The 24952-nt window shown below is 39.3% G+C and overlaps 1 protein-coding gene across 1 annotated transcript; it reads right to left on the minus strand.

Annotated features, from left to right (window-relative positions):
• Positions 1-21245: 21245 nt before the first annotated feature.
• LOC125388993 (olfactory receptor 8B3-like) lies at positions 21246-22175 on the minus strand. Its single transcript, XM_048417389.3, has one exon. The coding sequence runs from the start codon at positions 22173-22175 to the stop codon at positions 21246-21248; it is 930 nt and encodes a 309-aa protein (XP_048273346.3).
• Positions 22176-24952: the final 2777 nt, after the last annotated feature.

A 24952-nucleotide genomic window follows, 5' to 3' on the forward strand; every position in this document is an offset into this window, starting at 1 on the left:
TCAGATTCTTGGAATGTGGCTGGATTCTCTGAATGTGGCTGGCCTGGACTCTTTCTGAAAAGCCATTGACAATGACAGTGGGACTTGTTTCCTCTGCATATACTGGATTTTTGGGAGCCAGTCTGTTTGGATACTCACCTTTCTGGACCTGGAGGGAGGGGGGAGGAACTTGAACTTCCCACAGGGCAGGAAACCCTGACTGCTCTTAGGGATGTAGAGGGAGGAGGAGGGGGAGTGGGGGGAGTGGGAGGGTGTTGGGAGGAGGGGCTGAAATGGAAACTTTTATAATTTAATAAACTTTGAAAAAAAAAGAAAAGCAGTACTGCGAAAATGCAGTAGCACAGTGTATATGTAAAAAAAAATAGTTGGGCAGTGTAATTATAGAAAAGTAGTCACTTTCACTGTGTAATATAAATAAGAGTAACTCTATTAGAAATGTAAATATAAGTAGAGGTCAATGAAACAGTAAACATCTGTTTGTACATTTTCTTAAAAATGTTTTAACAGTTAGAGGTACCAATGTAGGACATCTACTACTGTGTAAAGATATTTTAATGGTTAGGGGTCCTAAGGAAGGGCAACTTTAATTCTCCAGTTTTTGTATTATGTTAAAGATGTGTGTTCTTGCTTCTCTGCAAAGAAGTTATTAGTCTAGTACAATGAACCAGCTCAGCCAGGACACTGGGACCAATGGGACAGGGTCTCTGGAATAGGTGTGTAAGAAGTCTGTGAATGACAAGCAGACACAAGACTCAAAGGAACTGCATTGGAATTCATTCTTACTAGGCATGAAGCTCATTGTGTATACAGAAAAGATTGCTTAACAGCATGTATTATTTTTTTCATGTGGTACAGATTATTCTTAGAATCATTTTATCAAATACAGAAGAACAGATTTTCATCAGACAGATGTCTTGGGTATGAGTCTGTGGTTTGTCATGCTATACATGGCTTGGTATTAGTTTCAATATAAATCTTTATCTAGGCTATGAGTTTATGACATTTTTTACTAAGGGCAAGTAGTTGTTGTAAATAGTCACCTTCCTAAAAAATGGTGAATGTAAGTCGTAAGATACTACTGCTTGCTTAATTTCTTTTAGATCTTTCATACCTATAGATTTCCATTTATAGTCTTTGTATCTATTTAGGTATTGAGTATTTGTTGGCTTGTCAGAGGTGATAACAGGAAATGTAGCTAAAACTCTTGGTAAGTCGTCTATGACTCTGAGAGGTCCTGGCAATGATTAATCTTTTGCTTGTACCTCATCTCCTTGCTTACAAGTTCTTATACTTTCATTAACTGATTCAACTCATTTTACCACTGTCTTTTGTAAAGTCTGAATCTCTTGCCCTGTGAATATTTCTAATGATTTTATCAAATCAAATAATTTCTGGTCCTCATTATGCACTTGTGATTCCAAGTTATTAAATTTTTCCATTAAGGCACTGCTTAGGAGTTCTTCCCAGAGAGGTGAGTGGGTGCTCACCTGAGCAGCCTGCCTGCCTGGGAAGAGAGCACAGCACCCCACCCCCAGCTTCTGCAGCAGGGTCTTCGGTGTTCCAAGGGACCCCTCCCCTCCCCCCCACTGCTGCGGGCCCTTTGCCTCCCGGGTCCTGGGAAGACCAGCTAGCCCTGTTGCACTGCTGAAGCGCTCTTCCCAGAGAGCTGAGTGGGTGCTAGCCTGGGCAACCTGCCTGCCTGTCCTGGAAGGGAGCACAGCCCTTCCCCCCTCAGCTTCTGCGGCAGGGTCTTCCTTGTTCCAAGGGACCCCTCCCCTCCCCCGACTGCTGCGGGCCCTTTGTCTCCCGGGTCCTGGGAAGACCAGCTAGCCCTGTTGCACTGCTGAGGAGTTCTTCCCAGAGAGGGCTGAGGAGCTTTATCCAGAGAGTGCTGTGAAGTCATACCCAGAGAGTGCTGAGGAGTTCTATCCAGAAAGTGCTGAGGAGTTTCATCCAGAGTGGAGGAGATGGGAAGGCGCCAATGCAAGAATTCCTCCAACAACCTGAAAGGCAACATGACATCGCCAGAATCCAGGGAGCTCGAAACTAGAAGAATTGAACACCCTACTCCAGAAAAAAAAGAAGAAATCGACTCTAAGCGCTTCTTTATGAAAATAATAGAGGGACTTAAACAGGAGGTGAAAATCTGCCGTAAAGAAATGGAAGATAAGTATAACAAAAAAAATTGAGGAAATGAGTAAAGAAATGGAAGAGAAATATACCAAAAAGTTTGAAGAAATGAGTAAATCCGTAAATGAAATTCTGGGAAACCAAGAAAAAACAATCAAACAGGTAATAGAAACAGTTCAAGATTTGAAAACTGAAATGGAGTCAATGAAGAAATCACAAACCGAGGGCTGGCTGGCCATGGAAAATCTGGGTAAACGAACAGAGACTTCAAAAACGAGCTTAACCAATAGAATACAAGAGATAGAAGAAAGAATCTCAGACTCTGAGGACACCACAGAAAAATTAAACACTCTGACCAAAGAAAACAGCAAATCCAACAAATTCTCATCACAAAACATTCAGGAAATCTGGGACACAATAAAAAAAACCAAATCTAAGAATAATAGGAGTAGAAGAAGGAGAAGAATTGCATTTCAGAGGTCCAGAAAATATACTCAACAAAATTATAGAAGAAAACTTTCCCATCCTAAAGAACGATATTCCTATGAAGGTTCAAGAAGCATACAGAACACCGAATAGATTGGATCAGAAAAAAACATCCCCTCGTCATATAATAATCAAAACACATAGCATTCAGACTAAAGAAAGGATATTGAGAGCTGCAAAGGAAAAAGGTCAAGTAACTTATAAAGGTAAACCTATCAGACTTACACCAGACTTCTCGATGGAAACCATGAAAGCCAGAAGGTCCTGGAAAGAGGTACTGCAGAAACTAAGAGACAATGGATGCAAGCCCAGACTACTTTACCCAGCCAAGCTATTGTTCACTATCAACGGAGAAAACAAAATATTCCAGGATAAAAACAAATTTAAACAATACGAAGCTACTAATGAAGCCTTACAGAGAATACTAGAAGGAAAATCACAACCAAGGAATCCAACATTCCCAACACTGCCTACATTAACTCAGACATCTAGCGACCCTTCACAAGCACAACTCAAAGAAGGAAAACACATACACTCTACTACCCAAAAAAATGACAGGAGTCATCGATCACTGGTCATTAATATCACTTAATATCAATGGTCTCAACTCACCTATAAAGAGGCACAAACTTAGAGATTGGATACGAAAACAGGATCCAACATTCTGCTGTCTACAAGAAACACACCTCAACCACAAAGACAGACACCTACTCAGAGTAAAGGGTTGGGAAAAGGTTTTCCAAGCAAATGGACCTAAGAAACAAGCAGGTGTGGCCATTCTAATATCTAACAAAATCGACTTCAAACTAAAATCAATCAGAAGAGATGGAGATGAACATTTCATACTCATAACAGGAACAATTCATCAGGAAGAAGTCTCAATCTTGAATATCTATGCCCCTAATAAAGGCACCCACATATGTAAAAGAAACTCTTCTAGAACTCAAGGCAGTCATCAAACCACACACACTAATAGTAGGAGACTTCAACACTCCTCTCTCACCAATGGACAGGTCAATCAGACAGAAACCTAACAGAGAAATAAGAGATTTATTGGAGGTACTGAATCAAATGGACTTAACAGACATCTATAGAACACTCCACCCAAATAGGAAAGAGTATACCTTCTTCTCTGCAGCTCATGGAACCTTCGCGAAAATTGACCACATACTTGGTAACAAAGCAAACTTCCACAGATACAAAAGAATATTAGTAACCACCTGTGTCTTGTCAGATCACCATGGATTAAAATTAGAATTCAACAACAATGGTACCCCCAGGAAGCCAACAAACTCATGGAAGTTGAACAGTCAACTACTAAATCACCCCTGGGTCAAGGAAGAAATAAAGAAAGAAATTAAAGTCTTCCTTGAATATAATGAAAACAAAGACACAATGTATTCAAACCTATGGGACACAATGAAAGCAGTGCTAAGAGGAAAGTTCATAGCACTAAGTGCCCACCTAAAGAAAACGGAGAAAGCACACATTGGAGACTTAACAACACACTTGAAAGCTCTAGAAAAAAAAAGAAGCTGATTTACCCAGGAGGAGTAGAAGACTGGAAATAATCAAACTGAGGGCTGAAATCAACAATATAGAAACACAGAAAACAATTCAAAGAATCAATGAAGCAAAAAGCTGGTTCTTGGAGAAAATTAACAAGATTGACAAACCCCTATCCAAACTAATCAAACGGCAGAGAAAGAACTTGCAAATTAATAGGATCAGAAATGAAAAGGGGGACATAACCACAGACACAGAGGAAATTCAGAGAATCATTAGATCTTACTACGAAAGTTTATATGCCACAAAGTTGGAAAATGTAAAAGAAATGGACATTTTTTTAGATAAGTACCATATTCCAAAGTTAAATAAAGACCAGGTGAACAATCTAAATAGACCTGTTAGTTGTGAAGAACTAGAAGCTGTTACCAAAAATCTCCCTACCAAAAAAAGCCCAGGACCAGATGGTTTCAATGCAGAATTCTACCAGAACTTCCAGGACGAGCTAATACCTATACTCCTTAATGTATTCTACAATATAGAAAAAGAAAAGTCACTGCCAAACTCCTTTTATGAAGCTACAGTCACCCTAATACCAAAACCACACAAAGACACAACCAAGAAAGAGAATTACAGACCAATCTCACTCATGAACATCGATGCGAAAATTCTCAATAAAATACTGCAAATCGAATCCAAGAACACATTAGAAAAATTATCCATTATGATCAAGTGGGCTTCATCCCAGAGATGCAGGGCTGGTTCAACATATGCAAATCTATCAATGCAATCCATCATATAAATAAGCTGAAAGAAAAAAAACCATATGATCATTTCATTAGATGCTGAAAAAGCATTTGACAAAATTCAACACCCATTTATGATAAAGGTGTTGGAGAGACTGGGGATACAAGGATCATACCTAAATATAATAAAAGCAATATACAGCAAGCCGACAGCTAACATCAAATTGAATGGAGAGAAACTCAAAGCCTTTCCACTAAAATCAGGAACACGACAAGGCTGTCCACTCTCCCCATACCTCTTCAATATAGTGTTTGAAGTTCTAGCAATAGCAATAAGAAACATTTCATTAGCTGCTGAAAAATCATTTCACAAAATTCAACACCCCTTTATGATAAAGGTGTTGGAGAGATTAGGGATACAAGGATCAAACCTAAATATAATAAAAGTTATTTACAGCAAGCTGACAGTTAACATCAAATTAAATGGAGAGAAACTCAAAACCATCCCATTAAAATCAGGAACACAACAAGGCTGTCCACTCTCTCCATACCTATTCAATAAAGTGCTTGAAGTTCTGGCAAGAGCAATAAGACAACATAAGGAGATCAAGGGGATTCGAATTGGAAAGGATGAGGTTAAACTTTCGTTATTTGCTGACGATATGATAGTGTACATAAGCGACCCCAAAAACTCTACCAAAGAACTCCTACAGCTGATAAACACCTTTAGTAATGTGGCAGGATACAAGATCAATTCCAAAAAATCAGTGGCACTCCTATACACAAAGGATAAAGAAACGGAGAGGGAAATCAGAGAAACATCACCTTTCACGATAGCCACAAACAGCATAAAATATCTTGGGGTTACTCTAATCAAGGATGTGAAAGACCTATTTGACAAGAACTTTAAGCCTTTGAAAAGAGAAATTGAGGAGGATACCAGAAAATGGAAAGGCCTCCCCTGCTCTTGGATTGGGAGAATCAACATAGTAAAAATGACAATTCTAGCAAAAGCAATCTACAGATTCAATGCAATCCCCATCAAAATCCCATCAAACTTCTTCACAGACCTTGAGAGAACAATAATCAAGTTTATATGGAAAAACAAAAAACCCAGGATAGCCAAAACAATCTTATACAATAAAGGAACTTCTGGAGGCATTACTATCCCTGACTTCAAACTCTATTACAGAGCTACAGTGTTGAAAACAGCTTGGTATTGGCATAAGAACAGAGAAGTCGACCTATGGCATCGAATAGAAGACCCAGATACTAACCCTCAAACCTATGAACACCTAATTTTTGACAAGGGAGCTAAAGGTATACAATGGAAGAAGGAAAGCGTCTTTAACAAATGGTGCTGGCATAACTGGATGTCAACTTGTAGAAGAATGAAAACAGATCCATATCTATCACCATGCACAAAACTCAAGTCCAAATGGATTAAAGACATCAACATCAATCTGACCACTTTGAACCTGATAGAAGAGAAAGTGGGAAGTAGTCTAATAGATATAGGCACAGGAGGCCACTTCCTAAGTAGGACCCCAGTAGCACAGACAATAAGAGAAACAATGAATAAATGGGACCTGCTGAAACTGAGAAGCTTCTGTAAAGCAAAGGTAACTGTCAGTAAGACAAAAAGGCTACCTTCTGACTGGGAGAAGATCTTCACCAGCCCCTCATCAGACAAAGGTCTGATCTCCAGAATATACAAAGAACTCAAGAAACTAGACACTAAAACTCTAATTAACCCAATTAAAAAATGGGGTACTGATCTGAACAGAGAATTCACAACAGATGAACTTCGAATTGCCAGAAGACACTTAAGGTCATGCTCAACCTCCTTAGTGATCAGGGAAATGCAAATCAAAACCACTTTGAGATACCATCTTACACCTGTCAGAATAGCTAAAGTTAAAAACACCAATGATAGCCTATGCTGGAGAGGATGTGGAATGAGGGGAACTCTCATCCATTGTTGGTGGGAATGCAAGCTTATGCAGCCACTGTGGAAATCAGTGTGGCGGTTTCTCAGGAAACTGGGAGTCAGCCTCCCTCAGGACCCAGCAATTCCTCTCTTGGGAATATACCCTAGAGATTCCCGAACATACTACAAAAGCGTTTGTTCAACTATGTTCATAGCAGCACTATTTGTAATAGCCAGAACCTGGAAACAGCCTAGGTGCCCCTCAATAGAAGAATGGTTAAAAAGGTGTGGAACATATACACATTAGAGTTTTACTCAGCGGTAAAAAATAATGACATCTTGAATTTTCCATGCAAATGGATGGACATAGAAAATGCTTTACTGAGTGAGGTAAGCCAGACCCAAGAAGAGGAACACGGTATGTATTCACTCATAAGTGGATTCTAACCATAATTAAAGGTCTTTGAGCCTATTATTCGTGATCCTAGAGAAGCTAAACAAGAAGACGAACCTGATGAAGATTATTTAGCTATCCGCCAGGAGGTAGGAAATAGTCAAGAGTTCCAGGTAACCTTGGGTGCATGGGGGGGTGGGAGGGTTGTTGGAAGGGGAGAGGGTTAGAGAGAAGGGAGTAGGGGAGGAATGGAGAAAGCTCGGTTGACCGGGATGGGGTGAAGGGAGGAAGAATGAATATGGGATCAGGGAAGAATATATTTCAACTAAGGGAGTCTTTTTAGAGTTTACAGGAAACTTGATTATATATGGGATCCCAGGTCCAAGGAGAGATCCCCAGATTGTTCTCTGGACAGAGGAGAGGGTGCCTGAACCGGCCTTGGCCCATAACCATACTGATGAATATTTTGCTTATCACCATAGATCCTTCATCTGGCGTTGGATGTAGATACAGACGGAGACCCACATTGGAGCACCGGACTGAGCCCCCCAAGATACAAATGAGGAGCAGAAGGAGGAAGAAAATGACGAAGGACTGCGAGGGATGCTATCACCCACTGATACAAGGGGTCGGATCTAATGAGAGTTTGCCAAGGCCAGTTGGACTGCGACTGAACGAGCACGTGATCCAACCAGATTCTCTGAATGTGGCCGGATTCTCTGAATGTGGCTGGCCTGGAGTCTTTCTGAGAAGCCATTGACAATGACACTGGGACTAGTTTCCTCTGCATATACTGGATTTTTGGGATCCAGTCTGTTTGGATACTCACCTTCCTGGACCTGGAGGGAGGGGGGAGGAACTTGAACTTCCCACAGGGCAGGAAACCCTGACTGCCCTTAGGGAAAAAGAGGGAGGAGGAGAGGGAGGGGGGAGTGGGAGGGCGTTGGGAAAAGGGGTGTAAATGGAAACTTTTATAATTTAATAAAATTACTTTCAAAAAAAATTTTTTCCATTAATGATAACTTTTCATCCTTGGATATTATTTGGATAGCTTGCAGATTGCCTTCCTGGAGAGATACTCTATATGCTAAATTATCATAACATTTTAACAGATTTTGATCATCAATTTCAACCATATGAATCCCTTTACATAATCTCTCAGTACCCTTTTATAAGGTTTCATAACATATTGACATGGATTGAATTTTGTCTCTCATGTTAAGGTTTTCCTTTTCAATTATATGAATCCTTCCTGATAATTTCTCATTATTATTCTGTAAAACTGTTTTATTTCTTAGAGTTTCTCATTTTTGACTCTGTTATCAAATTATTTCTCTAAGGATATAATATGAAGTACAAAGCTATGTCCCTTGATCACAAAAATGAATGTACTAGGAACTTTGTATAATCCTTTCAGAATTCCATCCATAGTAGAAACAAAAAGGTTATTAATTTCAGGATGGTGATATTGTCTGGCAATAATTTTCAAATTATTCATTTGTTAATCAAAGGAACTTGTCTCCATTATATGTTTTCAGATAATTGTAGTATGTGTGATATTCTTTATTTGCCAACAGGTGTCATGGTTGTGAGCATGTGGCAGAGAGATGAGACTGATGGTGGTGTGAGCAGTCTGGCTGTGGTTCTGTGGTGACAGTGCCTTAAATACACTAACAAATTAAGAGCAATTAAATCAATTCTGCATACAGAGAAGATTTGAATGAAACTTGGAGCTTTCAGGCAGTTGTGATCTGTCAGGTTTCTGGCTGGGGCGTAGGCCAAGCATTTGTGGAACTGACCTGGAAATGAAGCTAGAGGCCCCTGATCCTGGACACAGAGCTAGACCCAATTAAAGCAGGCCTGGTAGAAACCAACGAAGCAAATTGCTTAGTAGGTGGAAACCAGCCAAGAGGACAGATCAGTAGGAAATTGCCAAGTCAGAAATTCCACCAATCGGTTTGTCTTAACAATCAACTTGAAATTGATAAAACCAATAGTGACTGCTTTATAGGTTATTAAGAAGGAATAAATCTGTAATATAAACTTTGTTCCTCAATCTTACTTATGGAAAACACTAATTCTAGTGTCCCATGCCACAGGATTTGGGGCTGATGACTCACATAAATGAAAATTCCAAAGATACTGAATGTGTCAGCTAAGGTGTCAGTATATTTACTTGACTACTTATATTTTAAAAAATATTTAAATTTTCAAATCTTAACTTGACTGCCATATATTTGACTGGAGGAAAATTATAGATAAAAGAAAAACAGAACTTAGGACGGATATTTTAAATTCTCCAAGCCCCAGATCTCTGTTAACAAATGAAAATAAGCCTTTCTTTATAAAATACTTGTTAGTATCACTTATTTAAGTATTTATTAAGGCCCATATAAATATAATCTGATTTCTAAAGAATAGTATTGCATTGACTTTGAGGTAAGTACCTTATCTATTCATGACATTTTTACCAGTCCTTGTTAACTGATAATCCCAACACAATTCTTTATAGTGCTTGAAAGAACGCTATTCAAATTCACATGAAATAATAAAACAGAACAAAAATAGGACAGTTAAAATAATAAAAGAACTTCTGTAAATATTTTCATCATTAATTTCAAATTGTATTAAGAACTATAATAAAATAAACAACATGGTATTGTCAAAAAAACAGACAGATATTAAGTGATATTAATGACCAGTGGTTGATGACTCCAGTTATTTATTTATTTTTTTGGCGGGGTAGTAGAGTGTATGTGTTTCCCTTCTTTCAGTTGAAGAGCTAATACCTACACTCATTAATGTATTTCACAATATAGAAACAGAAGAGTCATTGTCAAATTCTTTTTATGAAGCTACAGTTACCCTAATACCAAAACCACACAAAGACACAAACAAGAAAGAGAATTACAGACCAATCTCACTCATGAACATCGGCGAAAAATTCTCAACAAAATCCTGGCAAACCACATCCAAAAACACATTAGAAAAATAATCCATTATGATCAGGTGAGCTTCATTCCAGAGATGCAGTGCTGGTTCAACATACGCAAATCTATCAATGTAATCCATCATATAAATAAATTGAAAGAAAAAACCATATGATCATTTCATTGGATGCTGAAAAAGCATTTCACAAAATTCAAAACCCCTTTATGATAAAGGTGTTGGAAAGATTGGGGATACAAGGATCATGCCTAAATATATTAAAAGCAATATACAGCAAGCCGACAGCTAACATCAAAATGAATGGAGAGAAACTCAAAGCCATTCCACTAAAATCAGGAAAACGACAAGGCTGTCCACTCTCTCCATACCTCTTCAATATAGTGCTTGAAGTTCTAGCAATAGCAATAAGAAACATAAGGGGATCAAAGGGATTCAAATTGGAAAGGATGAAGTTAAACTTTCGTTATTTGCAGACGATATGATAGTTTACATAAGCGACCCCAAAAACTCTACCAAAGAACTCCTACAATTGATAAACACCTTTAGTAATGTGGCAGGATACAAGATAAACTCCAAAAAATCAGTGGCCCTCCTATACACAAAGGATAAAGAAGCAGAGAGGGAAATCAGAGAAACATCACCTTTCACGATAGCCACAAATAGCATAAAATATCTTGGCGTAACTCTAACCAAGGAAGTGAGAGACTTATTTGACAAGAACTTTAAGTCTTTGAAGAAAGAAATTGAGGAGGACGCCAGAAAATGGAAAGACCGCCCCTGTTCTTGGATTGGGAGAATCAACATAGTAAAAATGGCTATTCTACCAAGAGCAATCTATAGATTCAATGCAATCCCCATCAAAATCCCATCAAACTTCTTCACAGACCTTGAGAGAACAATAATCAAGTTTATATGGCAAAACAAAAACCCAGGATAGCCAAAACAATCTTATACAATAAAGGAACTTCTGGAGGCATTACCATCCCTGACTTCAAACTCTATTAGAGTGCAACAGTATTGAAAACAGCTTGGTATTGGCATAAGAACAGAGAAGTCGACCTATGGCATCGAATAGAAGACCCAGATATTAACCCACAAACCTATGAACACCTGATTTTTGACAAGGGAGCTAAAAGTATACAACGTAAGAAGGAAAGCATCTTTAACAAATGGTGCTGGCATAACTGGATGTCAATCTGTAGAAGAATGAAAGTAGATCCATATCTATCACCATGAACAAAACTCAAGTCCAAATGGATTAAAGACATCAACATTAATCTGTCCACTTTGAACCTGATAGAAGAGAAAGTGGGAAGTAGTCTACAAGATATAGGCACAGGAGACCACTTCCTAAGTAGAACCCCATTAGCACAGACAATAAGAGAAACAATGAATAAATGGGACCTCCTGAAACTGAGAAGCTTCTGTAAAGCAAAGGACACCCTCAGTAAGATAAAAAGGCTACCTTCCGACTGGGAGAAGATCTTCACCAACCCCTCAACAGACAAAGGTCTGATCTTCAAAATATACAACGAACTCAAGAAGCTAGATACTAAAACTCTAATTAACCCAATTAAAATATGGGGCACTGAACTGAACAGAGAATTCTCAACAGAAGAACTTCGAATGGCCAAAAGACACTTAAGGTCATGCTCAACCTCCTTAGCGATCAGGGAAATGCAAATCAAAACAACTTTGAGGTATCATCTTACACCTGTCAGAATAGCTAAACTTAAAACACCAATGATAGCCTATGCTGGAAAGGATGTGGAGTAAGGGGAACACTCATCCATTGTTGGTGGGAATGCAAGCTTGTGCAGCCTCTGTGGAAATCAGTGTGGTGGTTTCTCAGGAAACTGGGAGTCAACCTCCCTCAGGACCCAGCAATTCCACTCTTGGGAATATACCCTAGAGATTCACGAACATACTACAAAAGCATTTGTTCAACTATGTTCATAGCAGCACTATTTGTAATAGCCAGAACCTGGAAACAGCCTAGGTGCCCCTCAATGGAAGAATGGTTAAAGAAGGTGTGCAGCATACACACATTAGAGTTTTACTCAGCGGTAAAAAAAAAAACAATGATATCTTGAATTTTGCATGCAAGTGAATGGAAATAGAAAATGCTTTAATGAGTGAGGTAACCCAGACCCAAAAAGAGGAATATGGTATGTACTCACTCATAAGTGGATTCTGGCCATAGTTAAAGGTCTTTGAGCCCATAATTCATGATCCTAGAGAAACTAAATAAGAAGGTGAACCTGAAGAAAATCATATAGTTATCCTCCTGGATATAGGAAGTAGTAGTAGTAGGGGGAGGAAGGATGGATATGGGAGCAAGTAAGTATATATCTCAACTAAGGGAGCCATTTCAGGGTTGGCAAGAGACTTGTTTCTGGAGGGGTTTTCAGGCCCAAGGAGAGGTCCCCAGATTGTTCCCTTGGCAGCAGAGGAGAGAGTGCCTGAACTGGCCTTGGCCCATAACCATACTGATGAATATTTTGCATATCACCATAGAACCTTCATCTGGCGATGGATGGAGATAGAGACAGAGACACATATTGGAACATTGGACTTAACTCCCTAGATCCAAATGAGAAGCAGAAGGAGGGAAAACGTGAGCAAGATAGGATAGGCAGGACCAGAGGGAACCTTCATCCGACGATGGATGGCGATACAGACGTAGACCCACATTGGAGCACTGGACTGAGCCCCCCAAGGTCCAAATGAGGAGCAGAAGGAGGGAGAACATGAAAAAGGAAATCAGGACCGCGAGAGGTGTGATCACCCACTGATACAAGGGGACTGATCGAATGAGAGCTCATCAAGGCCAGCTGGACTGGGACTGAAACAGCATGTGATCAAACCGGATTCTCTGAATGTGGCTGACATGGGGGCTGACTGAGAAGCCATTTACAATGGCACTGGTTTTTGCTTTGTCTGCATGTACTGGTTGTTTGGGATCCTAGTTTGTTTGGATGCTCCCCTTCCTAGACCTGGAGGGAGGGGGGGAGGAACTTGAACTTCGCACAGGAAACCCTGACTGCTCTTTGGACTGGAGAGGGAGGAGGAGAGGGAGTGGGGGGAATGGCAGGGTATGGGGAGGAGGAGAGCAAGTGGAAATTTTTATAAACAAACAAACAAACAAACAAAAAACGGACAGGTTAATCCATGGAATGAATCAGAGACCCAAATGTAAATCCTCATATTTATAGATACCTGATGTTTTTAAATAGAAACCAGTATTATACAATGGAAAGAAGAAAAACACTCTCAGAGCAGGGAGGCTCCTCTCAGTCTGACCTGTCACACTCCATCTGGACGATACAAATCTGAGAGATCTGTGCTGCCATGCATGGCATGGTGGCATCCAAGCCTGTGTTGTTACCAAGAACCATATCTGTGAATGCGTTTTCATGTAGTTTGGTCCTGTGATTGATGTCCATTGTCCCTGGTACCACCAAAGGCCACAGGGATGCCCAGGGTTTGGACCTCAACCTGTGACTATGGTGTTGTCTGGGGACCATGCTGCTATCAAGGCATAAAAATCTAGGTGACCAACACTGCTACATGAGGCCATGCTATTATCTAGTCCCAGGCTGCTGTCATGGTGCTTTTGAGGGCATGTCTGTATAAATGTATGTGCTGCAGATAGGGATCTCTGCAGATGTCTATGACTTGTAGTACCACATGGAGGTAATAGGGACCATTTGTGTTGAAATCCAAGGGCAATGCTGTGCAGCCCCACCCCTAACTGTTCCAAGGATAGCTGACCCTGCCTGTCACTGGAAACCATAGAAGGAGAGTTGACCCCACCCCACCATGGGAAAGGTGTCATGCCTATGACACTTGAGAGAAATGGTCCCACCCCTCACCAGAGGCATGAGAAAGCAGTTGCTGATGGCATGGGCCTAGGGGACCTGGCTCTGCCCCTCACCTGGTTAGGCTGTCATAGACTGATCAGTTCAGCTACCATCCAGATCCACATCCTTAATCTTGGGATGGCCCACCCTAACATCTACCCTGTCTATGGCCTGCTGAAGTGTGTGAAAGGATTAGTCCTGTGGAAAAATATCCACAACATCTCCAGGGCATGGGGCAACAGAAGCATATCTAAGAGGAGTTTTAGTGTAGGTCCAGTGATGATTGGGTGCCAGACAAATGACTCACTTCAATGAACATTTAGGGGATGAAACACCATAGCTCCCAATGTCACTATAATGAATAGAGGAATTTGAAAGACAGAGAAGCAAGTTGAGTTTTGATTGTTTATTTGTTTAATTGTTTTGTTTTAATTAATTTTCGGTGGGAATGTGGCAGTGGTGAGGAGAAGATAAAGAGGGTCTTGGAGTGAGCGGATTGGAGTTCATGATGTGAAATTTTCAAAGAATCAATAAAGAATTATCTTTTTGAAAGATTAAAATTGTCACTGGGATATGCTAGGGATAGCACTAATTCTATGGATGGCTTTGGATTATATTGACACCATAACAGAAGTAAAATTTTTGACCAATTAACAATGATATTTAATTAACTTCTTTAAGCAGTGTTTTGTGGTTTTCTTCTATAAACTTTTTAGCCTCCTGGTTAATTTTTCAGTATTTACTTTTGTGTGTGTGTGGTATGTGCTTATTCCGGTGGTTGTATGTTATATGATATTTTCTTTGGGTTCTGACAAATAAAGTTTGCATAGAATGCAAGAGATAGCCACTAGTTAACCATACAGTCAATAGTGGTGACTAATGCCTTTAATCCAAGCACTCATGCTCACGCCTTTAATCCCAGGAATTGGGAGGTGGAGAAAGGAAGGGATAAGGTGAGGTAGATGATCTCAGCCTTTTGGACTGAAGAGTGAGAGAGGAAATAATTAATTGCTGACTGTCCCTCATTATTTGAACATTGAGGGTTTTCATTGTTGTTTTGTTTTGTTTTTAGCCTGATATCTGACTCCTGGTTTTTATTGTCTATGAATAATTAGATTAATGCTTCAATGTGGATGCACAAGTGTATGAGGCACATATTTGTTCAAGAGCATGTTGATCCGTACTTGAATGACTTTGAATGAAAATATCACTATCAACCATGGCATGTCTAAGCTACGAGCAAAGGATGTTCTTGTGTATCAACTTATGCATCAACTTCTTTTAGCAATGTCGTTCATTTATCACTGTACAAATCTTTTAGGTCATCGAGTATGAATAGAATATTAACTCTCCAGTATAAAATTACTTGGGATTTATGGTTTCTGGAATTATTAATTTCCTTTTTAAATATTATTTGTTAGCAAGTTAGAAATGAAAATTAATGAGCTGGGAATGCAGCTCAGTGGTAAAATACTCACAAGCACAAATGAAGCCTTGGGTTTGACGCTAGCCTGCAATCATAATAATACTTCTAAGAAGCATTTGAAGAATTTAATTAAGAGAGGACTTTGCTTAGATAACAGAAGTGCTTAAAATGAAATTCCAAATATGGAAGAAAAAATATGCTCTTCTTATGCAGTATTAAAATAAAATAATTTTCTGCACTTATAAAACTATTTAACTGGACTGAACATTGTCTTCTCTCTTTTAATATAATAAGTGAAAATTATCCCTTAAGTGTCATAAATTGGTTGTCTCTGCCCTGGATAAGTCTAAATTGCCATATAGTTTTATATTGCATTTGTAGGTTTGCTTCCATGAGATTTATTTTGTAGGATAAATGTTAATTACATGCAGTTAGTGCAATATGCTTGTTCATTGTTCATATAAATAAAATCCAATCATAGTTTTGTAACACATTTAATTGTGAAAATAAGGATACATACAAGAGTATATAAATATTTATATGTTTATATAAAGCATGCAGTATAGAACTTTTTATGAAATCAGAAGTCTTAATGGTCATGTGTTTATATAAAAAAATATGACAGGTACCCCTGAACCTATATTCCTCCTTAGGGCTTTGTATGGTACTTAGGTTATTACCTCCAAGGGTTAACACACTAAGCAAGTATTCAGATCAACAATTTTCCTCAGCTTTTTTCTTATGTAGGGGTTTGCTAAATTACCTATGTTGGTCTTGATCTACTGAGAGCTACTTCATCAAGCATAGATCCACATACATTCTAATGATTTTATTCTACATATGAATCCTTTATCCTGACTATGTTGAAGTAACTTCCTAGCTTCCTTTACAGCTATAGGACCCTAGTGAAGCCTCTAGTAAGAACAAAGAAATAGTGGAAAGTGGACAATCTTGTGTTATAATGGTGTCTGCGGGGCGCCATCCTGTCCAGCAGGAACGAACCCCACCAAAAACGAGAATTCCTTCTCTGGTCACATCTTTATTTGGAGCATTCCCTTGAGGAAAATTGGGGGAAGGGACGATAGAGCAGGGACGAGAGAAAGCTTAGAGAGAGAGCGTTGGGCCCCGAGGCAGCTGCTTTTAAACGGTGGAGCGGCTTGAACGCTGTCCTGATTGGTTAATGCCATCCTGCTGGTCTGAGCATGTGCAGGCAAGGGTGCAGGCAGGGTTGCTCAGCCCCACGTGGCTACCTCCAAACTGCAGGACCACCTGTGCCTCCAGGTGGCTCCCAACATCTCCCCCTAATTATTGTCTTTAAGAGCAATAAGGCAAAACTATTTTCCAATCTGGTCCCCACCTAGACGCAGCATGCCAAGGATATCTCTGCTCCCACCCATCTCCAAGGAAGGAAAAGGCAAAGTAGAGTAAGAGATAAGAGGTTGCACAGGGTGTTGCTCAAGTCGATGGTGTGAAACAGCTGCTCTTGGCACCGCCCAGAAGGTCATCTCTGCTGTCTCCGTACGAATCTTCCACAGCAGGACACTCAGCATCCACTGGGTCGTCTTCTTTATCTCTCTGGTCGGTCTCGCTGGCATCCAGATGTATGTCAGCATTCCTAGAAAAACATAAACAAAACTCTCCTCCCAAATTAACATTTAAGAGTACTAAAAACTCTCAGTGTAAAAATTCAGCACAATCAGTACTGGAAGTAGGCTGGTTTTGAACTTAGAGACCTGTAGGTCTCTGCTTCAAAAAGCAAATCTTGTTTGCCTGTACCAGCAAAATTTTGAATTAAAAATTAAGTGTATAGAATGCAAGAGAAATCCTTTCTCTGGGGGAAGCTGTCACTGGTAGTGTAGTCCCCCTCTATTGTTTAAAAACCAAAGCAGTTGTCATTGGGAATTGAACTCATAACCTTTGGAAGAGCAGGCAATGCTCTTAACCTCTGAGCCATCTCTCCAGCTCCCCTATTCAGATGAAAAAACCTCTAGGTAACATTGTTTATTTCACCCGTTGCCAGGGGCAATAGGTAATGATAACCAGGTTGACGCGCCTTTATTATGATAATTAGGACCAGTTCTTTGAGGGAGAATGGACGTCGATCATCTGGCTACTTCCTGCTGACAAAGGGGCGATGTTTGGGGGATAAATGTTTTTATCTGACTGAATTTTTGGCGACAAATGTTTTTATCTGACTGAATTCTTGGCGACCTTGACTGAGGGCGGCAGCAGCGGAGGCGGCGGCTGCCACAGCTCCGCCTCTGAAGCCCATTATGGCGCGCTCCGCATGGCCCGAAGGCATGGCTCCGCCCCGGGCCGTGGGCGGGCTCGCCGGTTATCCCGTAACTGCGAACTGTACCTCAGCCTCACCTCAGGCATTGAATTCGCACCGCCAAGCTCCGGCGAGGGGGGGCATCCGCCCACCCGTGGGGGGGCTTCTCCTGCCCGGTCCGCCTGCGCGCAGAGCCCCGTTCTCTGGGAACTCACCTCCCCGCTCGCCCATGTTGCTATGGAAACACAGTTTTTCCGCAGAGCCGATTCAGCTCCTCTCTGCCTTCTATGGCGCCGCTGCTCACCACGCAGCTTCCGCCTCAGTCAGGCGAGTCCGCTCAGGTGCTGAAAAAGTCCTCCAAAAACCATAGCCCCGCCAGAAGGCCGGGACATATAGCCTCTGATGTCACACGGACTTTAGCCTGCCCGCGACCTGGCTATTCGCAGGCCTCTGAGGACTCCAGCAAATTTCCCGCCAGCAACTGGTTAGCATGGCCACGCCTCCCGAACGAGCTAGCACTGGAGAGTGCAATTTTGCGTCTCCCTCCTGAGTAGCTGGGATTACAGGTGTGCACCACCGTGCCTGGCCCACTTCCGTGTTTCTAATCAGGCATTACCGCTCAAAGGCGGGCCGGCTGCCGCCAGCACTCTCAGCACGATCAAGCAGCTTGTCTTTCTCAGTCAAAAATTAAAGTTTTTTGTACGTGAGAGCCAGAGACTGAGCTCTCTTAACAAAATTAGGCGAAAATCACCTCCAAAAGCTCTGTGGCTCTTTAAGAACAGGGAAGGCAGTGATCAAGTTTGCCTCCCTACGAGACTGTTGCCTCCAGTCTCTATCAGCGAGTATGCACGGAGGAAGCCGCGGATCTCCCAACCGTAAACCTCGCTTTTTCTCAGCTCCACCTGCACTGAACTTAAGGGATTTTTCTTCCCCGTTGCTTTTTGTACCTTCTTTCAGATACCTTAACTTTGATTTTTTTTGTATTTTTTTTTTTATTTAGGCCTATCCTTTGAAATTCCTTTTTACATTTCTTTTCCTCCCCTTTCTGGGGATTCACAGACGTCACTCACCGCTCCATGTTCTCAGAGTTCTGAAATTCAAGGCTCTCTGTGCTGGTGTCTGATCTTGGCTTTTTCTCCCGGGCTTTCTCAGGGTCCCCCGGCGTAGTTGTCAGGGTCCCTCAGCGTCCCGGAGTTTCGAGCACCAGTTGCGGGGCGCCATCCTGTCCAGCAGGAACGAACCCCACCAAAAACGAGAATTCCTTCTCTGGTCACATCTTTATTTGGAGCATTCCCTTGAGGAAAATTGGGGGAAGGGACGATAGAGCAGGGACGAGAGAAAGCTTAGAGAGAGAGCGTTGGGCCCCGAGGCAGCTGCTTTTAAACGGTGGAGCGGCTTGAACGCTGTCCTGATTGGTTAATGCCATCCTGCTGGTCTGAGCATGTGCAGGCAAGGGTGCAGGCAGGGTTGCTCAGCCCCACGTGGCTACCTCCAAACTGCAGGACCACCTGTGCCTCCAGGTGGCTCCCAACAGGTGTCTATTTGTATTGACCTGTTCTTGGAACTCTCACTGCAACAAACACTTCTGCAGAAGTGTACACAGTGATCTCTGTCTGATGTCATAGGCACTTGGACCATGGATATGTTTTACTACTGTTCATAATGCTGCACTTTTATGTTAAAGGGAATCATTTTCATTAGACAGAAAGAAATTTGTCTTTTAGAAATTCACAGAATTCCACTGTCCTCCCACATACTTTGAAAGGCAGCCTGTATCCAGAATGAAAGGTCTTTCAATAGATATTGCAATTTTTCATTTTTTTGTTGAATGATTTAAAATGACTACTGAATATAAATACTATTCTACTCACGTTCATTCTCAGGAGAAAAAAATCAGATATATTTAAAGAGTACATGTTATTAAAGTCTTTGTCCTTGATACATTTATTGTGCCAACACAGTTCATTTTGGTAATATTTAGTTCATTTTGCAGAGAAATTTTATATAGTAAACCCATATGAAATTCAAGTATAATGGAATGATTTATTTGTCTCATAATCTTCATATGGGTTAAACTTCTCTTTATTGTCTATTAGCTTACACTTTTTAACCTATCCAGAGAGATGGTTCAGTCCTCATAATATTTCCAGGAGGTTCCAGAAAAGAGAAAAGAAGCCATAAATGGAAGCACATATTATTGCCCGCCCTGCACTGTCTGAAGATTTCTTCCCAACAAGTGTCTCAATGACCACTTGCTCTTTATTCCTTGACTTAACTGTCTTTAGTCTACTTAGACTGAACAAATATATCCTGCCTTCAGCCCCCAATAAAGCCATCTTCATTATTCAAAACACTATTACTTGAGAGTCATTGTTAGTGTTAAGGATAATGTGAGATTAATAAAGCAAGGGAAATATTTGCAATGCTCTACAGAAGAAAGTTGAGATTCAGATAATATGATTTTCAGAACGCCTCAGTGAGGCTTTACAGGGAAATGCTTTTATTTACTCATTGTTTTCTTGTTTCCTCATTTAATGACTTTTCTTGTTACCTTATCTGCCCCTGATATTTCATAAATTACTAGCACTTAAAACATTCAAATTATTGCATTTAGTAAATGAACTCAACTCCCTACTTGTAAAACAATGAAACAAAAATCCAAAAGACCTAAAGGGGAAAAAAATAAATTAACCAAAACAGAATAATCCTAAATAAAGTGACCACTGCAACAGTTCTAGATTCAGATCTCCGCTATAGATCATTATAAAGATTTAAGTCTATAATACACACTTATGTTCATATTTCCACAATAATAACAACATATTCAAAAGTTATGTGAATTAATAGAATGCTTGAAACCTGAAACAATTATGATATTCTACAGTTTTAATTAAGCTATTGATTACCAACAAATTGAATCTGTCACACTGTCATTTTCCATTGGAGATGTAAAAAAAAAGAACAGAAGCAGATGTTTGAATTACACATTTAAAGATATGACTTCAAAATGAGAAACCTACGGACTGTGGAAAGTGCCATCATAGTGTTACTTTATTTGGCCATTTGAAGAAGATCTTTAGATAACAAAAGAAAAAGGTTCGTAATGAATGAAGGACAGTGTGAAAGCGCTTTCTGTGGTATTGAATTTTTTTTTACTTAAAAGTTTTTTTTTCATTTTATATACTAACCTCAACTCAATATCCAGTAGCATTATTTTTATATAAGAAAGAGAATTGAAAGCGGTGAAAATGACAATAAAAATTAAGAAGGCAAAATCTGGAAATATTAATATCAAATCTAGGAGATTTAAATATCTTTTTATGACAGAAAAGAGAACAGATTAGCTTTCATAACTGCACCAATTGTTTCTACCTGCTTAAAAACAAATAAAATAAAACAGCAGCAACAAAAATGAAATAAAAATAAAAAGCAGAATACTTACTAGAACTAATAATAGAGGTAAAGCCATCTGCTGAAATATTGCTCGTACATAGTAATTATCTCTGTGCCTGAAATAAGAGGCATAAAGATAACCATGTACAATCAAAAGTACCTGCTTCTCAGGCTGTTCATCAAGGCAACTTTAATATCTTTGTTCCTCAAGCTATAGATTAAGGGATTCATCATGGGAACCACATTGGTGTAAAGGACAGAAGAGATTTTGCCTTCATTCATAGACCCAGTTGAGGTTTTAAAATACACAAGTGTACCTGAACCAAAGAACAGAGAAACAACAATGATGTGGGAGCTGCAGGTGCTGAAGGCTTTGGACCTGCCCTCAGAGGAACTGATGTGGAAGATGCTGTAGAGGATGAAACCATAAGAGATAAAAATAGTTGAAGTAGGAACAATGACATGGATGCTCCCAACAACAAGAATTATAAACTCATTTGCAAATGTGCTTGAGCAGGAGAGCTGGAGCAAAGGAGGAATATCACAGAAGTAGTGGTTGATGGTGTTTGCACCACAGAAGCTCAGTCTCAGCAGGCATGCAGTGTGAGCCACAGCAGTAGAAAATGCAATAAAGTAGGAACCAAACATAAGGTTCAAACATAGTTTAGGAGACATGACAACATTATACAACAGTGGATTACAGATGGCTATGTAGCGATCATAGGCCATAGAAGTTAAGACATAAAACTCAGAAATAACAAAGAAGCAAAAGAAAAAGACTTGAGTCATACATTCCTTGTAAGAAATTATATTCTTCCTTAATACAAAGTTCATTAGCATTTGGGGAGTGAACACAGAACAATAGCAAAGGTCTATAAAGGACAAGTTAAATAGAAAAAAGTACATTGGAGTGTGGAGGTGAGAATTCAGCATGGTCAGAATTATCAAAGACAAATTTCCCAATACAGTGACCAGATACATTCCTAGAAACAAAAAGAACAAGGGCATTTGGAGTTCAGGCTGGTCTGTTAATCCTATGAGAATGAATTCAGTCACTGAAGAGACATTTACTCTGTTCATTTTTCCCTACAAGAATCTGTGGACACAGAAGATAAACCTACATTAGAGGATGACTTTTACTTGTTGTGGATCCTTTCCATCTGTGAGTTGTTTCCTCTAGTTCAGATTAATCATATAGAATCAGCTGTTGCAGCCACAAAATATTATCTTAAGTCAGAAGTCCACTGGTACCAACTTTTAGTATTATGTAAAAAGCGAAAAGAATATACTGATAAGCATTCAACCTTTTCCCATCTCATCTTCCTTCATTAAAGCCCTCCATACAACCTTAAAATTGGGAACAGATGCCTGGGACAGAACAGTACTGGTTGCAGATTCACTTTAACTGTGGTATGAATAAAAAAACTTGTGCCTAATCTAAAAACAAAAGAAAAAGAGTCACGGGGAAAATATTTCTTGTCCCCTTGTCACAGAGTCATGAATCTGGAAGATTTAAGTTCTGACCATGCAAGTGAACTCCAGTGGAGGTGCTGTAACTCCATGGCCAATGCCTCCTAACCCTCTCTGATCCATCTGAATACTTTTTTCTGCAGGTTTCAATTGAGGCTCATTTTGCATAAGAAAAGGAAGACACTTGCTGAAGACCAGCATATGTTGAGAGAAAGAATGTGGATTGGGAAGAAGAGGGAGTGGAGAGAACTTCAGAGGAGTTGAGGGTCAGGTAATGGTAATCAGATTATACTATGTGAAAAAATTCTCTTTAATAAATCAAAAAATAAAGAAAGATAATATTAATTCATAAAAAAGACAGAGGAAAGAAGGATGGATATTAGTATACCTGGAATTCAGAACTCACAGTTTTCTGTCTGTTCCTTAGAGCAATCCTATTTTCCCATTTCCCTCTTTATCTGGATAAGTATTTCAGATTCAAAAGTTTCAGATCTTTCAATTTAAAGAAGATATACACAAGACTTAATTCTCTTAGACCAATTTCTGAATTGCAGAACATTATTTGCGATTAAGGCTTTGAGTCTTTGCTGGAAGCAGAGAAGTGCCCTTTAACTGCAGGATGTGTGTGCTTATAGGCAAGGCAGAAGAATGTCCAGGCTCTTCTTCAGAGGAGAGCGTTTATATTGAATTAGAAGTGGGGAAATTGTGTTATACTCTTCGTCATGATGCTTATTTCCCGAGAGACAATTATACTCATCTTTTCCATTCACTCTAGAGACCATGTATCCTCCAGTGTAGATAGAGAGATATACTTCTGCCTACCCAATTATTTTTGTTTCTGAAGAGAAATCTGAGTTTGGAGTTCCTGCTCTCTTACTTCCTGAAATTAAGTAAGAATTGCCCACGGATCTTGCTCCTGATTTTCTAAATTCTGTGTCTGAAAGTTGCAGAGTGATGTAACAAGTCACCTCCAGTGCTGTGCTACCAGAAACATCACAGATACTTTTTACAAAAAATGTATTTCTGAACAAAGATGTCTCTAGGAGACATGCTAGCATGGAAGGGGTAAATCTTAAGGTGTCTCAACCCCGATGGAAAAATAAAGACAAATAAAAAATGCAGGGAGTGTGAAACACAGTATTTCTTAAGAGAATAAATAAGCTCTAATTGGTAATTCAATACAAGTGATCAACTATAAGCTCATACAAAAAAGTAACATTATATCGACAGAGAGGTTGAATTTATATATTTAAGAACATATATGAATATATATGTTCACTAGTTAAGGAAATAGAAGTCGTGCGCTTCAGAGAAAGCAAAGGGTTTACATAGACAGGGATGGAGGCAAGAAGGAGAATGTGGAAAAATTATGTAACTGTATTTTAAATTAGAAAGTAAAATATTTAAAAACTTTTAAAAGTTTTAATAAAATAAAATAAAATATAATTGCATCACTTTCCCAGTTCCCTCTCCTTAAGTCTAGGAATCTCCAAGTACTGTCATGCTCACCAACTAAATACCTTTCAATTAATGCTTCCCTTTTCTTTAATTTTTGATATATTGATATATATATATACATGTATGCATACATCTTATTTATATTTATACATACACAGACTCATATATAGGCAGAATATGTAAATTAATCCTGTCTGTTTAAGATAAACACCATGTTTTTCTTCCTTATTCTTAATAGATTTTATATGCATATGTGAAAATATATGTATATATAACAAAAATGTAGGGGGAAAAGGTCTAATAAACATTGGGGTGCAGAGATTAAAAATAAAATGTGAGATGATATGGAAGAAATATACTCAATGAGTCAGAGGTTTTATATGAATATTTTATGTCACACATTATGTAAAATGACTATATACAATGTCAGTTCTGCAGATTAATAATGTTATCCTCAAGTTATGCATTTAACAGTACTACATGTACTTTTCCTACAAAAAAACTTCAAGTACTTTTATCAAATGTAAAACATTTAAAGTATTCAAAATAAGATTTTCAATATTGGATAAAATACATATTTGCAAAATGTTTCTACTCGATTAGGAAGACTCCAGATGAACATTATACACTTAGAAACACATACAAATAGTATGTATGACAAATTTATGTAGCTCACACCATGAAATAAAAAGTACATTGATCAGGATGCAAAAGTTTTTTATGTTCTAAGCTGATGTCTTTGCAGAATTAATAAAACTGTGACACTTTAAATTTGCCTTTCTAGGGGGAGGTAAATTATATATAACAATGATGAAACATGTTTGTCTATTATGAATCATTCCAGATTTCTTCTAGAAACTCTTTATCATATTCTCATTTATTATTTGGATATAGATTACTCCAGGGCTTTTGAGTAGACATTTTGGTTT

Source organism: Myodes glareolus, chromosome 4 (assembly GCF_982192425.1).
Source record: "Myodes glareolus chromosome 4, mMyoGla1.1, whole genome shotgun sequence".
NCBI lineage: Eukaryota > Metazoa > Chordata > Mammalia > Rodentia > Cricetidae > Myodes > Myodes glareolus.